The sequence below is a fragment of the Loxodonta africana genome, chromosome 6 (assembly GCF_030014295.1).
Source record: "Loxodonta africana isolate mLoxAfr1 chromosome 6, mLoxAfr1.hap2, whole genome shotgun sequence".
Lineage (NCBI taxonomy): Eukaryota > Metazoa > Chordata > Mammalia > Proboscidea > Elephantidae > Loxodonta > Loxodonta africana.
Genome location: NC_087347.1, coordinates 105,605,140 through 105,629,836, shown reverse-complemented (window position 1 = coordinate 105,629,836; position 24,697 = coordinate 105,605,140). Strand labels below are relative to the sequence as shown.

The 24,697-nt window shown below is 36.7% G+C and overlaps 1 protein-coding gene across 4 annotated transcripts in view; it reads left to right on the top strand.

Moving 5' to 3' along the window:
• Positions 1-24,697, top strand: part of KYNU (kynureninase) — a 180,276-nt gene that overhangs the window by 130,854 nt on the left and 24,725 nt on the right. For all 4 annotated transcript variants that reach the window (XM_003406022.4, XM_064287256.1, XM_064287255.1 and 1 more), the window contains one exon: positions 22,446-22,498. In XM_003406022.4, coding sequence (XP_003406070.1) covers positions 22,446-22,498 — 53 coding nt within the window. The remainder of the gene's footprint in view (positions 1-22,445; positions 22,499-24,697) is intronic.

Genomic DNA, 24,697 nt, shown 5'->3' with positions numbered 1-24,697 from the left:
CCAGAAGCTGAAGCTCAAAGAGACAAGGACCTTCCTTTAGAGTCCCCAGAGTGAAAAGCCTTCCCCTGGAGCCAGCACCCTGAATTCAGACTTCTATCCACCTAAACTGTGAGAAAATAAATTTCTGTTTGTTAAAGCCACCGATTTGTGGCATTTCTGTTATAGTAACACTAGATAACTACAACAATGCACAGTGAAATATTTATATTTTTTGTTGTTGAATATACAGCCCTTTCTTTACTTTTTGGCATAATAGACAAACCACCTTCTAGCATATGGAAACATTTCTACTTTGCAAATTATTCTGAAGGGGGTATGATTTGCAAAATACTGTCAAATTAAATATGCATTTCCATATGCTTCTAAGAAAACCAAATATATCCATGAAAACTGACTACAGACAATTTCATGAGTATTTTAATCAACAATGATGAATAAAATTCAAGTAGTTTTTTCTAAAATCCTAGATCCAGACATCTTTTTTCTGTTCTTATGCTTGTAACATCACTATTTCTCAAAGGATTATAAACCAATATTTCAAAGTAAGGATTTCCAAAAAGTGAATGTAGAAATTTCTCTAAGGTTTCATTTATTAATGCTTTCAAACCAAGAAAATACTGACTTAACTCTTGTAAGGACAACATATTATCCTGAAATATCAGGAAACAAATGTTATTATCGTGATCTCAAGAAGTGTTTTTAATTTTTAATATTTATTTATGACTATGGGAGCCCTGGTGGTGTAGTAGCTAAACACTCAGCTGCTAACTGAAAGGTCCGCAGTTTGAATCCACCAGCCACTCCTTGGAAACCGTATGGGGCAGTTCTATTCTGTCCTGTAGGGTTGATACAAGTCGGAATCAACTCAACAGCAACTGCTTTTATGGTTGTAATACTGTTAGCTCACCGGACTCATCTGAACAAGCCCCCTATAGGTGAGATTTTGAAAACCCAGTGCCGTCGAGTCAATTCCGACTCAAGATGTAACTAAATCAGTAACAAACCCCAGTGAACCACCTTATCTTGCAATATGTCAAATGGAATGGATGGGAAATGAGGGGAATAAAGAAATTAAACTTTATGATCTTTCCTCAAATTACTTTCTAGAGTTAAATCAGTAGACTTAGAACAAAGTATAGAAATTGTGAATATACAATTTTTTTTAATAGAAAATAGAAATTCACTAAAAATATTCATTGACAACTTAATGTGATTTGGTAATATTCTGCCTGCTTAGTGTCATGGTCATCTCAAGCTTCAACAGCCATGTCCAGGAATCTATTGCTAGCTTCAAGGGTTAAATAATTTATGGACTGAAGCAACCTACTGTGCCTGTTTCAATATTTTTTTTTAGTTATTGGTACCTTTGAATCTGTCTCCATCGCTTAGCCATGCTTTCATTTTTCCTCCCAATATTCTGGTTACCAACTACCTAGGTGTAGACTCTTCATTGCTGTCTTATTTTTAGTCTCTTTGGTGTTTGTCTTTTTCAATACAGTTTATATCACAACTGCTTTTTCTAAATCTATGCCTAAACTCTAGCTCCATCTTCCAGAAGTGTGCCTGATATTATCACTTCTGTATTCCAATATCTACTTCAGTTCTGACACATGTGTCTCTGTTTCCCAAGCCCTTCTTCTCACTCCACAGGGGAGGTTATCAATATCAATGCCCTGCTGTGAGGACCTGGCCTTAGAACTTGACTGGGGGACTTAAATACTCATGCAACCACCCCAAATCCTACCAAACTGAAGTTAGATCCCTGAAGGGGAGTGTTAACATGCTCAATTCCATGCTTGTTTTTTTTGGTCACCCAAATTGGATTGATTGTCTAGAAAAGACTGGCAGTGGAAGCTAGAAGAAATGCTTTGGCTGATGCATGAATGGAGCTTGGGGAAACCAAGAGCAAAGTGCTGAAAAGTCTAATTATTCATGAAAAGAATTTAATATTTTCACTAAAAGTAGTGGAAGAATTTTTACTTAAAAATAAAAGGGACATGACATAGTCTTACAAATGAACTGCAGGGGCATGTTTTAGTAACCAGGTATCATGGCAATACAATCAGGGCTCAAAATTTTCTGTGGGGCAGAACGTGGATGACACTTCCATGTGATACTTTCATTTATTAAAGACATATTTATTGAGCATATAATATATACCTGGCAACTTTTTTTTATTATTGTTAGAACTTTCTTTAATTGTACTTTAGATGAAGGTTTAAAGAACAAACTAGTTTCTTATTAAAGAGTTAGTACCATATTGTTTTATGACATTGGTTAACAACCCCAGAACATGTCAATACTCTCCCTTCTTGACCTTGGGTTCCCTACTGCCAGTTTTCCTGTCCCCTCCTGCCTTCTGATCCATGCCCTTGGCCTGGTGTGCCCCTTTAGTTTGATATAGTTTTATGGGGCAGTCTAATCTTTGGCTGAAGGGTGAACCTCAGAAGTGACTTCATTACTGAGCTGAAAGGGTGTCCAGGGGCCATACTCTTGGGGTTTCTCCAGTCTCTGTCAGACCATAGTCTGGCCTTTTTTTGTAAGTTAGAATTTTGTTGTACATTCTTCTTCGGCTCTGTCTGGGACCCTATATTGTGATCTCTGTCAGAGCAGTCAGTGGTGGTAGCTGGGCACCATCTAGTTGTACTGGACTTAGTCTGGTGGAGGCTGTGGTAGACGTGGTCCATTAGTCCTTTGGACTAATCTTTCCCTTGTATCTTTAGCTTTCTTCACTACCCTTTGCTCTTGAAGGGGAGAGACCAGTAGAGTATCTTAGATGGCCACTCACAGGCTTTTAAGACCCCAGACACTGCTCACCAAATTAGAATGTAGAACATTTTCCTTGTAAACCATGCTATGTTAATTGAGCTAGATGTTTCCCGAGACCATGGTTCCCATAGCCCTCAGCCAGCAATTTGGTCCTTTGGAAGTTTGGATGTATCTATGGACCTTCCATGACCTCGCCTTGTACAAGTTGTGCTGGCTTCCCCAGTATTGTGTACCACCGTCTCACCCTTCACCAAAGTTACCACTTATCTACTGTCTATTTAGTGTTTTTCCATCCCCATCCCTCCCCTCCCTCATAACCATCAAAGATTGTTTCTTTTTGTGTGTAAAACTTTTCGTGAGTTTTTACAGTAGTGGTCTCATACAACATTTGTCCTTTTGTGATTGACTTATTTCCCTCAGCATAAAGCCCTCCAGGTTTTCCATGTTATGAGATACTTCGTAGATTCATCATGATTCTTATCATTGTGTAATACTCCATTGTGTCTATGTACCACAGTGTGTTTATCCATTCATCTTTTGATGGGCATCTAGGTTTTTTCCATCTTCTTGCTATCACAAACAATGTTGCAATGAACATGGGTGTGCATATGCATATGTCTATTCATGTGATGACTCTTATTTCTGTCGGATATATTTCTAGGAGTGGTAACTGGCAATTTTTAAGGTGTTTGGGGTATGATGACAAACAAAGCAAAGATCCCTGTCCTCAGGGAGCTTACGTTCCAGCAGGGAAAGAAAGGCTACACATATAATAAGGAGGAGATCATGCAATTTGTTAAAAGTTGATAACTCCTATGGACAATTGTAAAAGGAGGACAGGAAAAGAGAGTATAGAAGCACCCGAGGTGGGATCCTTGGCAGCTTATGGTATTAAAAAGGCATTCAGGGAAGCCCTATTGAGAAAATAAGGTTTGGATGAAGAATTAAAGAAGGTAGGGAATAAACCAAGCAGTTATTTGACAAGGAGATTTTCAGGCAGAGGGAATATTTAATCAAAGGCACTAAGGCAGGAGTGTATCCTGGATGTGAGGAACAGTAAAGAGGCCAGCTTCGCTGAAATCCATTGAGCAAGCTAGAGGTTAGCAGCAGATGAAATCAGAGAGATAAAAGGGACCAGATAATGCAGGTTATTATAAGACGATAGAAGGACTTGGGAGACATTTCCCATTTTGGCAGAAGAGTGACATGGCATAACAACTTTTAAAATCATCGCCCTGGCTGTTCTATTGAGAATAGGCTGTAATTGTGCTAGAGTGGACATTGGAAGACCTGCTGAGGAACACTTACAGAAAATAAGTAAGTAAACTCTGCTCCAATTCAAAGAAGAGGAGTAGGTGAGAAGTAGTAGAATTCTGGATCTATTCTGAAAGATAGGTGGCAGTCCTCTGAAGGAGGCCAAGAAGAGAAACAAGAATTCAGTTATTAGATGTCTGCCATCATACGGAAGCAAAGTGCCCATTATCTAAAATATGGTGGCTGCAAATGGGATGAAGAAAATAAGACAAATTTGAGAGCTATTGGGAAATTGAATCAAGAGGACTTAGACGTTTGGATAAAGGAGTGGGGGCAAGAAAGAGGGAAGAATCCAAGATCAGTTCAATCTTTGGGCAAATGGATGCCATTAGTCCAATGTCATGCAGTTGTTTCATTTATCAACTAAAAAATATTTATTGAGCAACTAGTATAGGCCTACCAGTACGCAAAGCATTGGAGATACAGAAATGATTGAGCCCCTATGGTCCAGGTACTTCAGTGAGAGCAAGAACAGGAAAAGGAAAGGTTAGGGAAGCCTTTACTGAGAAGCTGACTGGAGAAATACTTCTAACAGACTTGATGGGGCCCTTGGCAGGGGTGGAGTGTTCCAGGCAGCGTGGTTTTATGTGCATGCCTGTCAGAGACCAGAGCATGGAGGTCCTTGAGTTCCAAATAAGGAATTTTGATTTTATCTGAAAGGCAAAGGGGATCCACCGACGACTGTTCATGTGGAACAAGATTACAAATTCAGGTCCTTTTACCTCTCCAGCTAAAATAAATAGACCTGGGGGACTCTCTAAGGTTCCCTTTCAGCTTTTAAGCTCTGTGATTCTCAAATGATAAATATAAAGCATCGGAATGAGTTGAATTACTATAGTGATAGATGAGAAACGAAAACACAGTTGATGGAAACCTGTGTGCCATCAGCTGTGTCGATGACTTCGGTGCTCCTTTTCTGTGACAGGTGACCTCAATAAAGCACAAAGCTAAATCTGTAACAAACTTTACGAGAACATCCTCAGCTTCCCCCCCTTCAAGTATTAAAGAGTACATATTTCTTAAAAGTTCAGTAGCCAATATTTTTATTAAGAAAATTAAGAATATACAAAAGTAATTGGAATATATTGATTTCTGATTGCTTTCTGAATAACATAACATTTGTGGAATGTTTGGCTCCATGAAGCACGATTATTTGATGAGGAAAATAAGTAATATACTTTTTGTGAGGTTAGGTTATAGAGGACCCTAGGATTCCACCCTAGGGAATCAACCCAAACATTCGGTTGCCTATCCCCAATTGCTATCATAAAATTGCTATCATAGATCCTGTTTAAGAATAAACAGTTATGCTGTACCCTAAATGTTTCATGTCTTTGCAGTCCTGTAACAATTTAATTCAGCACATTTTTTAAGGCCATGAAGGCCAGGCAATTGTATTTAGTTCTAAGCTGTGACCGTAGAGAGAGAAAGAGACAAAACAAGAAAGAAAAGAAAAAGAAACTTACTTCCAGTCATGTTCACATTCCTACTTCCAGGCTTAAATTATTAAGTATATGGTCATTAATTGTCCATTTAAAAGGCATCATAAAAGCAGTTTTTTATGCAAATGTACTTCCTTAAAAACGGTTGTGATCTGATTTCATTTTATGTTGGATTTTGTTCCAGAGATGAACGCATATTTAACATAGGCCCTGAAAATCGGAATCATTTTTGTTTAGTTTTGGGGAGGTTCGGGGTGGGGGGGGTAAGTTAAATTAATTCATCACATGAAATATTTAGAAATTCGTACAGAAGATTCTGTCACTAAAGGCTTATTAAAAAGATCAAGGAGAGTTTGGATATTTCATTTCCTAACTCCTAGCATTGGAAATCATATTCAGCAGATCCCTGGAGATTTTCCCTTACTGTATCTGAATATCATAGCTCAAAGATACCTTTATAATAACTCATACTTTTTATTTGATATCATCTATCTGAAAATCCTTTTAGGAAATTTATGGTGTTTTAAGAACACAAAGCAAATTAAAATCTGTACTTTTTAAAATTGATTGGATCTCTTCCAACACCTTCTGTTTCTGGAAATTCTGTTAATATCTCCCCTTCTGAGTAAATTAACTCCCTGGTTGATTTTTAATTTTTGATGACAAAAGATTAAAATTTCTAGTCGAAGTACAATAAGATCGCATCTTAATTGCTATTGCTTATATTCAGTTTGTAGGAATGATTTATGAGCTTGTTATGATAATACCCACAAACAGCTACTTATAATTACTAATTTAATGGTTTTTAATTTTATTCATTAGCTTGAGAATACTTGCTTTTTAGAACTCGTGGCAAGGTTTCATTTAGATTACATTTCTATTTTGTTTTGATTTTACTTTCCAAAAATTACAAAAATGAAGTGATGGGCTTTTAAAATTAATTTAAATTTTCTTCAGTTCTCTGTGATATATTTTGATTTTCAGTGTCTAGTTTTTGAAACAATCATTTTTATTTGCTTTTTAAAGATTTTAAACAGTCCCCATGCCCATTTGTGAAGACTTGGAACTATAGTACGTGAATGATAAGTTTACCCAAGATCACTAAATCAGATGCCTAATCCATGTGTTTTGAACAAAGGTGACTGACTGCAGAGATTCTAAAAGAACAGAGATTGTCAAAAGAATAAAAACAGCAACAACAACAAAAAAAAACATTGCCCACACTAAAAAGAATGGGACAGATCTGCCTTCCTAGACTATCATCTAGCCAAGCATTCTGCCAGCTCAGAAACCTAAGTACAGTCTTAAATATTGCTTTTATAGACTGATGAATTTGTTCAAAATATCTGCTTCAGGTGAGTTTGCATTAGTGTGTGCATATCCTTGGTCGTCATAGTCTGTATCTCCATTAGGGCTTCAATGATTCATAATTAGGTACTGTTACCATTGAGTTGACTCTAACTCATGGTGACCCCATATATGCAGTGTAGATTTGCTCCACAGGGTTTTCAAGACTGTGACCTTTCAGAAGCAGATCACCAGGCCTGTCTCCCAAGGTGCCTCTGGGTGTATTCGAACCACCAACCTTTCAGCTAGTAGTTGAATGCTTAATGTTTGTACCGCTCAGGGACTCCTTAATAATTATGTAACCTTAAAGTACTTATCGAGCTTCTTAGAGCCTCAATTTCTTCGTCTGTATAGTAAGGGTAATAATAGCACCTGCCTCATGAGAGTTTTGAAAATTAAATAATTGCTTAGAACAATATCTGCCTCATAATGAAAGCTCAATTACATTGTTTTTGTTGTTTTCAAAATTATTAGAACAACTATAAGAACGTAAATCTGGAAAAACCCACATGTCTCTAAGTTAAACTTGTTTGACTATTTCTACAAGGCTTTATTTAGTTAAATGTTTGAAGGGTCATCAAACATTCTACTTTGCTTGCATTCTCTCAACTGGAAGATAATATGAGAGATGGAATTTACCTCTTTAAAATGTTATTTTCTTTTATTAAATAGAATATATTTCTTTTTTGTTTTACTTAAAATAGTAATGCTATTTGAAATTTTGATCTAGTTAAGGTGATAATATTACACTAGTATTGGTTCTTATATTGAAAATATGTTATCAATGATGTTGTTCTTCATGAAAATATCCGGAATTACCTGGAAAATGTCAGATTTACCAAAGAAGAGGGCCCAAGACCTCTTTACTTCAAAAATGGCTATGGATTGGAATAAATTTTAATAAGATAAAAATGCCATCTTCTTGTCATAATATCCCATTGAAGTGATTAAATTTCTTTTTATCGAGTAAAAGTATAGAGCAATTAATCTTAGAAAGTTGCAGTTTTTCAAGAAGAAATAACTGTTAGAATTTCATTAAGATTGAAGATGGATACTACCAATGATTAAAAGAACATGGTGATTATTAATACTTTATATCAGAATAAAGATGTACAGGAAGAAAAACACCATATGAAAAATCAACTACAGTCTGAAACAGTTAACCACCAATGGCCCCAGCACTTTTTAATGCATAATATATGAAATTATTCTTTTTTTTTTTTACATGGCAGAAAATTATATAACAGAATTTGTTTTTGTTACCTAGAACTGCCATAATGCAAAGACAAGTGGATGGCTTTAAAGAACAGAAATGCATTGTCTCACAGTTCAGGAGGCTGGAAGTCCAAATTCAGTTTGAGGTTCTGGAGTAAGGCCCTTCCTTGTCTCTTTCAACTGCTAGTAACTGCTAGAAATCCTTGTCATTTCTGGGCTGATAGATATGTCTGTCTCTGTTGTCTGTCTTCCTCTTCTCCCTGTGAGTCTCTGGTTTCATTTCTTTCAGGGTTTCAATCCACCCAATTAATGTCTGACCCCTGATGGAGTATGTCAGCAACTCCATCTTACTTAGTAGATATTATTTAATATCAGGCATCTAGCTTTGAGTTCATTTTCCTGAATATCTCTTAATTCTTTTCATCTCACCATGTCCCCTATGGGAGTCCTGGTGGCATAGTGGTTAAGAGCTATGGCTGGTAACCAAAAGGTTGGCACTTTGAATCCACCAGCCACTCTTTGGAAACCCTATGGGGAAGTTCTACTCTGTCCTATAAGGGCACTAGAAGTTGGAATCGACGTGGCAGCAACAAGTTTGTTTTTTTTTTTGTTTTTTTGTCCCCTATATTCTTCCTTCTTGATGTGGGGCCCAACTGTTGCCCACACTCAAGGAGAGCTTGCCTACCACATTTTTGTTTGAGTTAGTGTTTAATTATCCCCATCCCTGGCCACACACACACACCTGAGAAACTTTCAACTGTGTGGGCAGGCACCATGTCTGTTTTGGTCCACTATACCACTTCTATCTTCTGGTAGCTTCTCTTTGACTATTTTTGAAGAATTAGTGAAAAGCAGAAACATTCTACTAAGCCTCAATAAAGGAGGGTGATTTAATTGGAAGTGTAAAGGATAGAAATAAAGCCTCTAGTAACAAGTGTCAACACAATTCTAACTTTACTGTTATTAAACTATCTTACTTTACCCAGATCTACTTTTAGCACCTGCATTTCTACTCACCTTCCAGGGTTGGGTACCTCAGCTTCTACTTGCCTTTTGGCTTGTTGAGACTGTCACTTTCATCCTTGCACTAGCTTCCTAGGGCTGCCATAACAAAGAACCACAACTTTGGGTGACTTAGAAGAATGGAAACTTAATTCTTTCGTAGTTCTGAAGACTGGTAGTCTGAATCCAGGGTCTCAGTAGGGATGTGCCCTCTCTGAAGGCTCTAGGGGAAAACTCTTCCTTATATCTGCTAGCTCCAGGCATTCCTTGGCTTACAGATTCAACATAACTCCATCCCTGCCTCTGTCTTAACATGGCTGTCTTCCCTCTGTGTCTCTTTTCCTTTTTTAGAAGAGTACCACTCATATTGAATTAGGACCCACCCTACTCCTGTAGGACCTCGTGTCAACTTAAATAAAAACATCTTCAAAGATCCTATTTCTAAACAAGTTCACATTCACAGGTACTTGGATTAAAACTTCAGCATGTCGTTTTGGGGGACACTGCTCAATCAAAACAACAACCCCCTTCTTCAGCCTTCTTCTAATGGTACCACCTGGACCACAGCCATCTGGACATTGTGATCGATGTCCCAGATTACTTACTGAGCAGGACACGGGCTTCCCACTGGGCTCTACAACTTAATTAGCTGTGTTGCTTTGAATAAAGTCACCCAATCTCTTCAAGCCTTACTTTTCTGAAATCTAAAGTGGTGGAAATAACACCTACTTCAAAGGATTATTGCAAGATTAAGTGAGATGACTTGAGACTATCATGCCCATTTCCCAGCAAGCAGATCTTTCTTTCCACCCTTCTTTCCTCAGAAGTTAGCTGTGCAGAAGATTTGCTTAACCCTACTTTTTGAACAGAATTTTCTATTGGCATGTGAACCAACAACTTGATTAGCTAAACCAATATTAAATATTTTATAAAACCAAAACCAAACCTGTTGCTGTCGAGTAGATCCCAACTCTTAGCAAATCTGTAGAAAGAACAGAGTAGAATTGCCCCATAAGGTTTCCAAGGAGTGGATGATGGATTCGAACTGCCGACCTTTTGGTTAGCAGCCAAGATCAATATATAACTTCCATCCAAGGTTGATAGATCCACCTGTTGTGGGGATGGCTTGGAGGTGATGGATGGTGGACAATTAGAATATTCGATGGTGCTGGTCCAGGGTCCAGTGGTCTCTGAATGCCCTGCATATTCATCTGTTGGATGCTTGATTATTAGGAGGTAGGAGATCTTAGTGATTTGGGCAGTTTGGGGCGGTGACTATTTAACACAGTTTAGAAGAATATCAATATTTTAACAACTCACAGGACTGTACCATGGGTTCCTGCTGATTATCAGCACTCCTTCCACCTCATCCAAATTGCTAGCTTCTTAAAATAGTAGATGAATAAAATCCAAACTTGTTTCCCTCTTCGTTCTTGTCATACCAAGGTTCGAAGTCGCCAACAGAAGACACAAACCCGATGTTCTAACAGTGCATGGGGTAACACTTTACTCACAGAGATCAGCTTCAATTGTTGGCACAGTCCCCTATGGCCACTAGGTGGCGCTCACAGCTGCTGCAGGGAAGATAGAGTCCATCCACATTCCTCTTGTGCTGCAGTGGAAGGAGACCCTGTTCCCTCCCTGCTGGGAACAGATATAACAGTGGGGTTGGCCAGGTACCATATGGTATCTGCACATTAGCAAAAGACAGAGAAAGCTACTATGTGCCCAGAATAAGGAGGATGGCTTCTCTGATAAGAAGAAATGACTAGTAGAGAGACCCAAGACCCCAAGACCCAGCCTCCTTATCAGGGAATGTTCTGGGCCCGAGACCTCTGCTTAGGCAGCCCAGGTGGAAGACGAAGAGGCAGGCCATGCTCTCAACAGTCTTTATTTTTTTTCTGGTAACTAGCAAATTATAATTTCTTTAGTGAATAGATACAAAAGAGCCATACCATCATCAAATAACAAGGTAGGCCACTTGGAAATTCTTCCTTTTTAAACAATCATAATATAGTGCCAATACTCTTTCAGATACAAAGTTAAAGTACTTTTATACCTTCAGTAAATAAAGCATAAACATGACGCCTTGGCCTCAGCTGTGGAATCAGTTCAGTTTTTCTTTTCTAAGAATGAACACATTTTTCCCCTCATGTAGGACATTGTTCCTTTCGTATTTAGGTTATAAACATGTCATCAGTATTTTCAAGCACAAATGATTATTCCCTCCTGTGATGCTATGTTCTCACACTAGGCCTTTGATGCTTCCGTCAGATATATCCGGCAATCATCATAACCCACACTCTTGAATCTTTAATATCATTCCACAAACAGAAATGACAAATGCTTAGTTCTTTAGTGAATACGCAAATATGAAGGAAAAGTTTGCTAAATAAGAAAGCAGTATTGAAATAGTGCCCCTGATTTTTCTTTTGATCCTATGAAAAGAAATGGAAACAGTTGAGATATATGTATATTCTTTTTTTTTTTTTTTTTCATTTCCCTGACTCACAGTCATTGTGTTTGATTTTTAAAGAAGAAAATGCCAAGAGGTAAATTTTGAATCAGTTTCCACAGAAAATGTTGTGAGCATAAGGGCTCATATGTTACTTTTTGATATGTGGCTACGGAAGTGATTCTCCTTAAAAACTGTAGTATTTTTCTTCTTTCCTAAAAGATAGAAAAAAACAATAGTCAAAATCTCTGTTCTAAATAATAGTGAATGGACCTAATTCATCCAGGCTAGACCCCCGACTTTAATTCCTCCTCTTTATGTAAGCACAGTCTCAAAAGTCAAAGAGCTTTTCATCCCTGGTGGAAAGCGTCCTACTAGTTCCCCTCAATACTCAGCCCAGTGCTGTGTGTATGAAAATGCTTGCTGAAAGGATGGGTTTTGAACAACAGCATTAATTTCTGCTGAAAATAAAACAAAACAAATAAGCTGGTATTTTTGAATTATGTCTTTTTCCTAAACCAATTCTCAGTGTACTTAGAATTAAATAAATATGATCATGATGAACTTCAGCACCTCAAATAAACAATTACTTTGTAAGATGGGTATATTTTTCACTTTATTTCATTGATATGGTTCAGTTATATATTCAAACTGAATGTATGATAGGCTCCAATTTTGATTCTGATAATTAAAATTTCTTTTCAGAGCTTTGATAATCATACTTTTACATAAAATGGTTTCAATTGCCTTCAGAATTTGATACATTTTTTAAAAGTTATATATGTAAATATCATCAGGTGCGGAAATAATGGAACTTTACTTATTTTTATCTGCGCTTAATTTCTATCTTCAGCCCACATCTGTTTGGTGCAGGTAGCTCAGTCTGGTAAGTTCTTGTAATTTTAGTGACTTTCGTGATTTTTCTCATTAAATTCAGAATTTAAGCCCTGTCAGTTCAGAGTTTCATCCTTATCCCTTTCTTTCTTAGGATGGTACTAAGCTTGTAGGGGAGAGGGGGGACAGAACACTCAGACATAGCCAAGGATTCACAGCCATCTTCTGAAATCCACTGAGATATGCTTCCACCATTTTGGTCATCTACTCCCATTATTGTTGCATCCTCCAAGATGTCAATGGAACTGCCATAACTCTATGCTGGTTACTCCACTGCTCTTATTCCTAAATGTCAAACTCTGTTGGGGTCCACTGGATGTCTCCCAGTTCCTTCCACACTCTTCTCTGGGATGAATGGGACTTCCAGGGCACTCTCCATTTTCAGGCCCATTCTACTAACATTTTCAACTAGGACTCTGATGCCAAGCTGGCATGGAGGAGTTCTCTACAAACTCTTTGGATTGCCTCCTGGGGCTTAAGGAGCATGGCTCAGGCCATTTCTATCATCGAATCCTCCCAGTCATATCTGGAGTTTCCACTAACCTTCCACATCCCAATACTTACTCCTTTGAATTTAACTGGAAGTGGTAGTTGGGGGTTGGAGGGAAGGCAGAAGCCTGGCTCAGTAGTAGGAGGCTGAATCCAATATTCCTCTTCCCTCTCTGAAATTCCCTTCCCCAACATGAGCAAGTTTATTTAATTCATGGGTTAGGTTCATTGTTTCTTCTATTCTTTTTTTATAATCTATAATATATAAATTTATATATAAATTTTATGCTGTGCCGCATATGTGCTTTGATCCCTTGAGTTCTAAAATATCTATTACAAATCAAAAGCCTTGACTTTTAAAGATTCTCATTTCTGTTATAAGTTTTACAAACTTATTTTGCAACTCTAAAGTAAAAAGTTTGGTAGTTTGGGGTATTATATACATTCTTTGGTATTCTTTCCATAAAACATGGCCCTGAAACAATAAAATTCATTGATTCATTGTGGAGTGGAAAGCTTTGGGAAACTATTTGTAAATGATGATAAAAATCCATAATTAATATCATTCTTTATCAAGTAGATATCAAGATATTAAATAGATGCTAAAAATTTAGTAAACATGGATAGGAAAGCCAGCAAAACTCATCTGAGGTTAATTATTGTTAACCTCAGATGAGTTTTTTTTTTTTAAAGATTAGAAAAAGACCCCCAAAACTATGGCCCCCAGAAGCACTATTAACCCAGAACTGAAACCATTCCTGAAGCCCACTCCTCAGACAAAGATTAGCCAGGAGTATAAAACAAAAAATAATACATGTAAGGAGTGTGCTTCTAAGTTCAATCAGATCCATGAGACCAAAGGGCAGCTCCTGTCCGGAGGCAGGATGAGAAGTCAGGAAGGGACAGGAACTGGTCAAATGGACACAGGGAACCCAGGGTGGAAAGGGGGAGTGTGCTGTCATATTGTGGGGATTCCAACCAGTGTCGCAAAATAATATGTGTATAAATTCTTGTATGAGAAATTGAGCTGTAAACTTTCACTTAAAGCACACACACAAAAAAAAACCTACATGGAATCAAATTGACAACAGCAATTTGAAAGATTACATAGGAAGCTTAGGGGGCAGTGAGCTTATGTTAATGAGGGAGAAACAACTCAGAAAAGGGGAGCGAGAATGTTTGTACAACTTGAGGAATGTAATCAATGTCTCTAAATTGTACATGTAGAAACTGTTGAATTGGTGTATTTTTGCTATGTATTTTATATTCTCAGCAACAACAAAATGAATAAAATTTAGGAAAAAAAAAAAAGTAGGAAAAGAGGTGGAAGATCACCCCACATGTCCTATATATGTGTTGGGAATGAAGTGGGAAGATCAGGGATATCACAAAATGTTCAGTGAGCCACCCAGAATGTACTGGTATGTAATGATGTCATGTTTATTCCCATTGCCAGTGTACCAAAACTGAAAATCTCATCAGTTTTCAAATGCTTCCTGTGACTGACTGATAATTGGATAAAGAATTAGAAGTAACTTCTTAATGCCCTTAAACTTTCTCATGTTACCTGGAACCACAAAGATATGCTAGATATAGTCTGATCATTTGTTTATTTGCTTATTTGAAAGACATTTCCGTCTTACTTCCTGGGTAGTTTTTCCCCACCTTTGCTTTGTTCTTTTCACTTTGTCATTTTTTTGTTTTGTTTTGTTTTTTATGTAGATGAAATTTGACATTATGTAGGATTAGTAAAATATAATCATAGATTTTGAGCATATAAATGAGACCATCCAAAACAATTTCTCCTTTAGTCTAAACTTTTATACTTTGAGATGGAGAGGAATAAGTCATAAAAAAAAAAAAAAAGAGAACAGGAAATTCAGATTTCACTAGTAACAAATAGTGTGGCTTAGATAGAATGTCCACTTCAAGCAATGAGAAATTCATTGATTGGCTCTTTGAATTCAACTCAGTGGCTTGGTTTGAGTTTAGAGTAATGTCAAATAAATGTTTTCGCCAAACTGAAGAATTGCCCTTTCTATTTCCTTCAACATGAAATAAATCCTTTCTAACTTTTTCCCTGCAAATCATTCAACATTCATCATTTAGCTATGAGTCTAAGGAATAGCCAACTGCATGCTCTCGAAGTTTACTCTCTTGAAATAGTGTAGTGAGTTAAAGTTAAAATAAAGCTTCGCCTGAGGCTTTTAAAAGTGAAAGTGGACATCTGTACAGATAAATATCTGGTTAACGACTATCACGTAAAGTTTTACACAGTGAATGATTTTTTCACTAGGAATGAGATGATTTGTTCTTCAAGTCTTTTTTTTTTGGTTCTGTGGCAAGACCTCCTATTCTGCCTTATTTCAGATTCTGTTTTTTCAAAGATACGTCCTTCAATACGTTAATATGTACTTTTAGAAAAGATTTGGTTGTTTCTAACAGCCAGTTGTCAGCAAGTCAATTCTGAGTAATGAGGACCCCATGTATGTCAGAGTAGAACTGTACACCGTAGGGTTTTCAATGGCTGATTTTTCAGTAGATTACCAGGTCTTTCTACCAAGCCTCCTCTGGGTAGACTCTAACTGCCAACCTTTCAGTTAGCAGTTAAGCATTTTAACCATTTTTACCACCCAGGGATTCCTTATATCCAATAAAAAAAAAAAAGGATTATCAAATTCATCCTTTGTTGTACACAGCATAAGTTGAAAATTTTCTAAGTACATGTGAAAAATCTCAGTTACTTTTATATGCCTGCCATTTAAGTTAGTTCTTAATGTTTCTCAAATAAATACCTTCAGTATCTTGTATACACATTGTGCTATAAAAGGTTTTCTCACCCAGTTTATCCAGTTGATATAGTCAGACATGAGCTCCTATTTATATGAGATTGGGGATAGGTTCTGATTTACATTTAACCACTAATTAAAAAAAAAAAAAAAAACTTCCTAAAATTTTTGGCAATAATGCTTTTACAGTTTGATTCCAGTTTGAAGAATTAAAAAAAAGTTAAAAGTAATTTTTAAAAAATGTTGAATAAGTTTCAAGTAACACTTCTTCAGTACATAGTGAATACGTCTCAAATGATTGGCATAATTGTCAATGATATAACATGGAGTAGTCTGCTTCGGGAAAGTCACTTAACTTCCCTCCTCACCTTGCCCATCTCACCTGTGGGCCTTTGCACCTGCTGCTTCCACAATGTGGAACACTCTTTCTTCTCTTTGGCTAAAACACACTCATTCTTCTGATCACCCCAGGCTGGCTCAGTTGCCCTAACCCCTGTTTCACATACCAATGTTTACCACACTTCACAACACCACATTATACACACTTTCCACAAACGCTAAGACACGAGTCCTTGATCTCATGAGCTTACATTCTAGTTGGGGGAGAAAAACAAGCACAATTTTAATATTTTAATAAAGGTACTATACTATTCTATGCTTTTTTTGTTTGTTTCACGTATCTTGTAATAATTCCCTATCAGCACGTAGAATTTCTCTTCATTCATTTTTATTTAAGAATTGTACAGCAGTTTATTTTATAAATACATAACCAGTCCTCTATTGGTGGGAATTTAGGTTCATTTCAATCTTGGGCTACTACTAAAAATGATCCAGTGAATATCCTTATATATAATTCACTGCGTACTCACGTGGAAACCCTGGTGGTATAGTGGTTAAGAGCTACAGCTGCTAACTAAAAGTTTGTCAGTTCAAATCCAGCAGGTGCTCCTTGGAAACCCTATGGGGCAGTTCTACTGTGTCCTATATCGGGTCACTATGAGTTGGAATTGACTCGACAGCAGTGGGTTTAGTTTTTTTGGTTTGTCATACTTGCACAAGTACTTCTGGAGAGTAAATTTCCAGAAGTAAATTTGCTAGGTCAAAGGAATATCCATTTGTCATTTTTACAGCTATCCTTCATTTATTATCCACAGGGGTTGCAACAAATCATACTCACAATAATAATATATGAGAGTTGTTCTTTACCCAAAGTCTCACCAATAGAGTTCATAATCAAACTTTTGAGTTTTTGCCATCTGAGATGTAAACAATGGAATCTCAATATAGTTTTAATTTGTATTTTTCTATCCTTAGTAAGTTGGAGAGATTTTCTTTTTAAATTTTAAGAGGATTTTTTTTTCCAATAAATCATCTATTCATATCCTTTAATGATTTTTATTGGGTTATTTTTGGCTTAATGACTCCTAGATATTTTTAGGAAGATTAACCTCTTATTAACATGAGTTGCAGATGCTTTTTTTAAAAAAAATAGATTGTTGCTTGTTGGGACTTGCTTCTGTGATTCTTTGGTATGTGGAGATGATTCTATGACTTTTTTAGCATTATTAATATAATGAATTGTAGATTAAGTAATTGGCTAACATAGTATCACATTATTTTCATCCTGTAATTTTATAGTATAGTGAAATCTTGTAGGAATATTCCACTTAATTTCTCTTATTTTTTAGAGATTTTTTTATTCTTTATTTTCCCATGTGGCATTATTGTCTAGTTCAAAATAAAAACAAACCAGAACATATTTGTATTTTCACTACAATTGTGTTGAATTTATAAATCAATTTGAGGAGAATTAACTTTTCCATGTTAAATACTGGTCAAATCTTTGTTTTCATTGTTCAGTAGTGTTTTAAAATTTTCTTTATGTAGATCTAGCATTATTTCTTGATAATCTATCATTTCTTGATAATCTGTAACAATTTTAAATTTTAAATAGTGATTCTCTTTTTTTTTTTTTGCTACAATACCTTGCTAATTGTGTTTATCCCAGGTACAAAATTATGTAATTTGAAAGTAGTGAGAATTTATTTCCTCTTTTCCTATTTCTATATCTACAAAATCTTGGTATTCATGCAAGCACCAAGTGTTTCTCCATTAAGTCTGAGTTTGACTTTTAGACTAGCATAGATAAATTTCATTACCTTAATTATCTCTCCATTACTATTTTGTTTAGTTTTAGTTTTGTTTTTTAATTAAGATTAATTTCATAGTGCTGCAAATGTCTTTAGAGCATTTATAGAGTTGATCCTATGATTTCTCTCTAGCTTTATTAATGTAATGAATTATACCAAATAATAGATTTGGTAATATAGAGCAATTCTTGCATTTCTGAAATGAACCCCACTGTTTATAAATGTATGATTATTTTAACGCACTGCCAGAATCTGTTTGCTAATGCTGTGTTTGTGATTTTGTGGTAAAAAATTTTTAGGTAAGATTGGCTTGTGTTTTCCTTTTTCATGCCTACAATTCTAACCTGGTTTAATAACAGTGTAATATTTGTTTCACAATAATAATAATAATAAGTCTCTGCCACAGCCCTTTTTTAATTTTTTTGTTTGTTTGTTCTCTATGCTCTGGAATAGTTTAAATAGCACTGGAACCTTAGAATCATTTGTTCCAAAAAGTATTGGTAGAATTTTCCTAAGAGACCATCTGCTTTTATGAGTTTTAGCTGTTTCTCTTTTTTTTTCTATTAAAACCAGTTGGTTTCATTTTTTCTCTTCTGCGATTAGTTTGAATGAATAACGATCTCTTAGAAAATTACTCCTCTCATCTAGGTTTTTAAATTAATTTAAGCAATCTGTCTCTTATGATGTTCTTACTTTTCCTTATTTTGTGACTATCCCTCCCCCTTAATATTTTTTCATAGTTACACTATCTTGTGGTTTCTCAACTAATCCCTCCACTGCAATAAAATTGATTTTTGATTCATGTATCAATGTTACCATTTTTTTAATTTTGCTTTATGTATCAAAGTTACAGCTTTATTTTTCCATTATCTAATCATTATTTCAGCTTTTATACTTATTGATTGCATGGTACTGCTTTATTTTGGCTTATTTTCTTGTTCTTTTTTAACTCTTTAAGTCTCCTAAGTGAATTATTTGTATTCATTTTTTTTGTGACATAAAATGTAAAGCTATGAATTTTCCTCTGTGCATTGTTCTGTCAACATCCCAAAGATGCTGATATACCATGTTTTCCTTATCACTCTTTTAAGGCAATTCTACAAATTCCATTTGCATTCCTCTTTAACTTAAAAGTAACATGAGATAAACTTTCCAGGTAATTGAATCTTTTTTTTTTTTTCTTATTAATTGATAGTTTTCTTGGATTGTAATAAAAAAATACGTTGTTGCTACTTGACCAAAATAAGGTCAGGAAAGCTTCATAAAACCAAAACCCAGACCCACTGCTGTCGAGTTGATTCCAACTCATAGCAACTCTATCTGACAGAGTAGAACTGCCCCATAGAGTTTCCAAAGAGCATCTGTGGATTCAAACTGCCAACCTTCGGTTAGCAGCCGTAGAACTTAGCCACTATGCCACCAGGGTTTTAAACTCCCTGAGGGACTGAATTACTGGGCTGAGGACTGGGACTATGGTCTCAGGGGACATCTAGCTCTACTGGCATATCATAGTTTATAAACAAAATGTAATGTATCCTACTTTACTGTCTGGGGCCTTAAAAGCTTGTGAGTGGCCATCTAAGATATTCTACTGCTCCCACCCAATTTGGAGCAAGGGAGAATGAAGAAAACCTAAGGCACAAGGGAAAGATTAGTCCAAAGGGCTAATGGACCCCAACTACCACAGTCTCTACCAGACTAAGTCCAGCACGACTAGATGGACAACTGCTCTGACAGGGATCACAATAGCGGGTCCTGGACAGAGGTGGAGATAAATGTAAAACAAAATTCAGACTCACAAAAGAAGACCAGGCTTAACTGGTCTGACAGAGACTGAAGAAACGCCAAGAGTATGGCCCTCAGACACCCTTTCAGCTCAATACTGAAGTCACCCCTGAGGTTCATCCTAGAGCCAAAGATTAGACAGGCCAATAAAACAAAATGAGACTAAATGGGCACACCACCCGGGGGCAAGGAGGAGAAGGCAAGAGGGGACAGGAAAGCTGATAATGAGGAACCCAAGTTCGAGAAGGGAAGCATATTGACATGTTGTGGGGTTGGCAACCAATGTCCCAAAACAATATACATATTAATTGTTTAATGAGAAACTAATTTGCTCTGTAAACCTGCATCTAAAGCACAATTTAAAAAACGTGTTGTTGTTGTTAGGTGCTGTCCAGTCATTTCCGACTCATAGTGACCCTATGTAGAACAGAGCAAAACACTGCCCGGTCCTGCACCATCCTCATAATCGTTGCTGTGTCTGAGCCCATTGTTGTAGCTGTTGTGTCAATCCATCTCACTGAGTGTCTTTCTCTTTTTTGCTGACCCTCTACCAAGTATGATGTCCTTGTCCATGGACTGGTCCCTCCTGATAACATGTCCAAAGTACATGAGATGAAGTCTCTCCATCCTTCCTTTTAAGGAGCACTCTGGTTGTACCTCTTCCAAGACACACTTGTTCTTTCTTCTGGGAGTCTATGGTATATTCAGTATCTTCACCAACACCGTAATTCAAAGGCATCGATTCTTCTTTGGTCTTCCTTATTCGTTGTCCAGCCTTTGCACGCATATGAGAAGACTGAAAATTCCATGGCTTGGGTCAGGCACACCATACTCTTCAAAGTGGTATCTTTCCTTTTTAACACTTTGAAGAAGTCTTTTGTAGCAGATTTGCCAAATGCAATAATAGCTCGTTTGATTTTTTGACTGTTGCGTCCATGGGTATTGATTTTGAATACAAGTAAAATGTAATCGTTGACAACATCAGTATTTTCTCTGTTTATCATGATGTTGCTCCTTGGTCCAGTTATGAGGATTAATAAAAAATATAGCCTGTAATATACTCACTTTGTAAATATTAGAGTTTTTGTATAGTTAGTTTTTATTAATGTTTTATGAAGCCTTTTAAAGAAGCTATAATCTTTATTTCCAAGGTTCAGCATTAAATATTTATCAGTTAGATTTATCTTCTTGATTGTGTTAAGTCTGCCTATATAATGGATAATTTTGTCCTATTTATCTGTCTTGGACTGAGAGAAGTTAATGAAACTTTCTACACAAAATATTTCTATTGCTCCTTGAATGTTTGTCAGTGGAGGCTTGCATGTTGCTATGATGCTGAACATGTTTCAGAGGAGCTTCCAGACTAAGATAAATTAGGAAGAAAGGCCTGGCAATTTACTTCCAAAAATCTACCAGTGAAAACTCTGTGGATCACAACAGTCTGATCTGCAACCAATCATAGGAGTGGGACCGGATTGGGCAGTGTTTCATTTCATTGTGCATGGGGCCACCATGAGTCCAGGCTACTCCATGGCAGCTAACAACAACAATGTAGGCACGAGGTTAGGGTCAGGACAGACTCATATTTCTCCTTCCCTGCTGCCAAGCACACTGGCTGCTTCCAGCTCTTAGGGCTCATCTTGATTCTTGATTCTTTTGTATGGCTATGCCCTCTCTCCTTTTCTGTGGAAGACCTGATATAAAAGCCCTTCTGAAAACAGCTCTGCTCACCTCTGTTCTCTTTCCATGGTTGCATCAAGGGTGTAGCTTTTTATGTACATATTAAGCATCTTGTCTTCACTTCAGAAAGCATATTTTACTGGCAGTTCTTAGATATTTCATCACTTGTGCTTTTCACAACTCTGCCCTCATTCTTTTCTTCACTTCCCTCTATGCAGCTTCTACCCAATCTCAGCATTTCAGCAAGAGGAACCAATGAGGGCCAGGGGAGGGGTGAGCTGTTCTTCCTCTCCTAGCTCACTCTCTCAATGTCCTTTATAATATGCTATATCTTGTAAACCAAGCTCCTCTTTATGCCTTTCTATTTCAAAAAATATATGTCATATAAACCTTTTAAAAAATGTGCCCGGTCCCAAAAGAGTGCCTTGAAATTTTTATTTTGAAAGCATTAAAACTAAAAATGTATTTAGGGATAGTTGAGTATCAGGAACATTGTATTACTCTTTCTCAAGCTGTTGTATTTTTCTCTAAACTATTTCATAGTTTTCTTCATCTAATATGCACATTATTATTATTATTTTATTTTTTTAATATGTACATACCCACATGCATATTTTTTCCTGTGTATTTTATGTCTAGCCAATTAGCATTCGTGTTAGCAACATGAAAGTGGCCAGTGCTTTGGGAAATTCATTCAAAAGCTTTTAAAAGTGATTTTTTTTCTTTTGGTAATGTTCCTCTTTAGGTATATTACTATAAAATATTATTATTGTATGAATCACTTTTACCCTTTTGTTCTATCAGCATTTTAAAAAAACTAATCTCTTTTTATGATTTATTTTAACTTAAATAAGAAAAAAGTCACTTTAAATGTAACTCTTTAGAGAATTTTACTTCACAAAAATAATATTGCTAATAATATAAATAAATTATTTTTATTTTTCTTGATAAGATTATAAGTAGTAATTGCCTATTATGTCATGTAGCATTTATCTACTTCAAGTATTTGATGACTTGCACCACAAATAATTTTAATATTCAGGCCCTAAGTACTTATATTAATTGAAGTTATTCTTGTAGACCAAAATATCTGATGTTTGCATTTATATTTTAGGTTGGTGGGATGGTTTGGCCATGAACTCAACACCAGATTTAAAATGGATAACAGTAAGTACATTCCATTTTACTTCACAACTCTTTTTTCTTTTTTGAACTTTAGATGAAGGTTTACAAATCAAACCAGTCTTTCATTAAATAGTTAATATGCACATTATTGTATCACATTGGTCAACAATCCCACTACATGTCAAGGCTCTCTTTCCCTTCTCAAACCTGGGTTCCCTATTACCAGCTTTCCTGTTCTCTCCTGCCTTCTAGTCCCTACCCCAGGGCTGGTGCACCCCCCCCCACACACACCCACCCCCATCTTGTCTCATTCCATGGGCCTGTTCAATCCTTGGGTGAAGGATGAATCCCAGGTGTGACCCCATTACTGAGCTGAAAGGGTGTCTGGGGGCCACACTCTCAGAATTTCTCCAGTTTCTGTCAGGCCAGCAAGTCTGGTCTGTCTTTTTGAGTTAGAATTTTGTTCCACATTTTTCCCCAGCTCTGTCTGGGACCCGCTATTGTGATCCTTGACAGAGCAGTCAGTGGTGGTAGCCAGGTCCCATCTAGTTGTAGTGGACTCAGTCTGGTGGAGGCCACGGTAGACGTGGTCTATTAGTCCTTTGGATTAATCTTTCCCTTGTGTCTTTAGTTTTCTTCATTGTTCCTTGCTCCCGAAGGGGTGAGACCAGTGGAGTATCCTAGATGGCCACTCACAGGCTCTTAAGACCCCAGAAGCTACTTTCCAAAGTAGAATGTAGAACATTTTCTGTATAAACTATGATATTCCAATTGAGCTAGATGTTCCCTGAGACCATGGTCCCCCCAGCCCTCAGCCCAGCAATTCGGCCACTCAAGGAGTTTGGATGTATCCATGGAGCTACCATGACCTTGCCTTGTACAGGTTGTGCTGATTTCCTCCAGAATTGTGTAGTGTCTTAAACTTCACTATTAAGTGTTTTTCCACCCCCACCTCTCCCCTTTCACAAATCATTTTATTTTAACTTTCTTTCTACTCTCTTCTGTCTTTGTAATATATGTAATACCACATGCCCCATGGAGAGTGCACTTTGAAAATGTCACTGAGAACTCTTAAAATAAAAAGTGACATTTCCAGAGTGTAAGACTAAGTGTTTCTAGATTTTTACATGACTTTGAGTCTATCCCTTTGTAGAAAGATAAGAGGGAGTGAAATCTAACAAGCATGTGGATTGCTCAGCTCTCATAAATATGGAGTACCCAAAACAACAGGCACAGGGACAGGAGGGAATTTTTGGCTTGGAGACAGACCCAGAGAAACTTCAGTATGAATCCCAGTTTGCTTCTTAATAGTTTTGTGATTGTGTTCAAGTTATATCATTCAAATGTGAACAATAATATCTGTCTCAGGGTTTGTTGTAAGGATAAGACAATTTTAAAAGTGTAAACCATGTAGTACATAGCGGTACTCTAATAAATATTCATTTTTCCCCTCCCTTGCCCAAAAGTTTCTCCCTCTGTTGCTAGCTTTTGCCACATACCTAAGTGTGTAGCAATCCTTATAAATGGTTAAACCCCAGTGGGTATAAATTAGAGTAAACCATGTGTAGGGCTCACAGGTTGCCCTACTTCTTTTTCCTGGATGACTCTATTCCTCAATCGCAGGGGAAAAAGAAAGCATCATAATTGTTTTTGTGAGTTCAACTTAACCTTGATCCTGCAGATTGCTTCCAACCCTGAGATACTATTTTAAATATATTTAGATTTGCAACGGTCAGGATGCAAAGAATCAAGTTGGGCTATTTCACTCAAGTCAGAACACCATATTTTACGTTGGCTGCTGAAATAATTAGCTTTGCCATTATGTAAGTTACTTAACTACTTTGAAATGGGTTTTCTCATCTGTAAATGAAGGAATCAAATTAGATCAGGGTAGGCCAACTTTCTGTAAAAGATAAGCTAGGAAATATTTTAAGCTTTTCAGGCGATACAATCTCTGTGGCAAATTCTCAACACTGCCAACGTAGTGCCAGAGCAGCCGTAGATAATATGTAAATGAAAGAGCATGGCTGTATTCCAATAAAACTTTAGAAAAACGGGTGATGGACTGAATTTGGTCTGCAGACCATTGTTTGACTATTCCTGGATTAGGTAAATAAATCTCTAAGGACCCAGAATGTTCTAACATTGTTTCAGTCAGTCTTAACTTTCACTTGATCTCTAACTATCCATCTTAACTCTATTGTGTTTAATTTGCTACTATTTACTTAATTCTAATTAGAA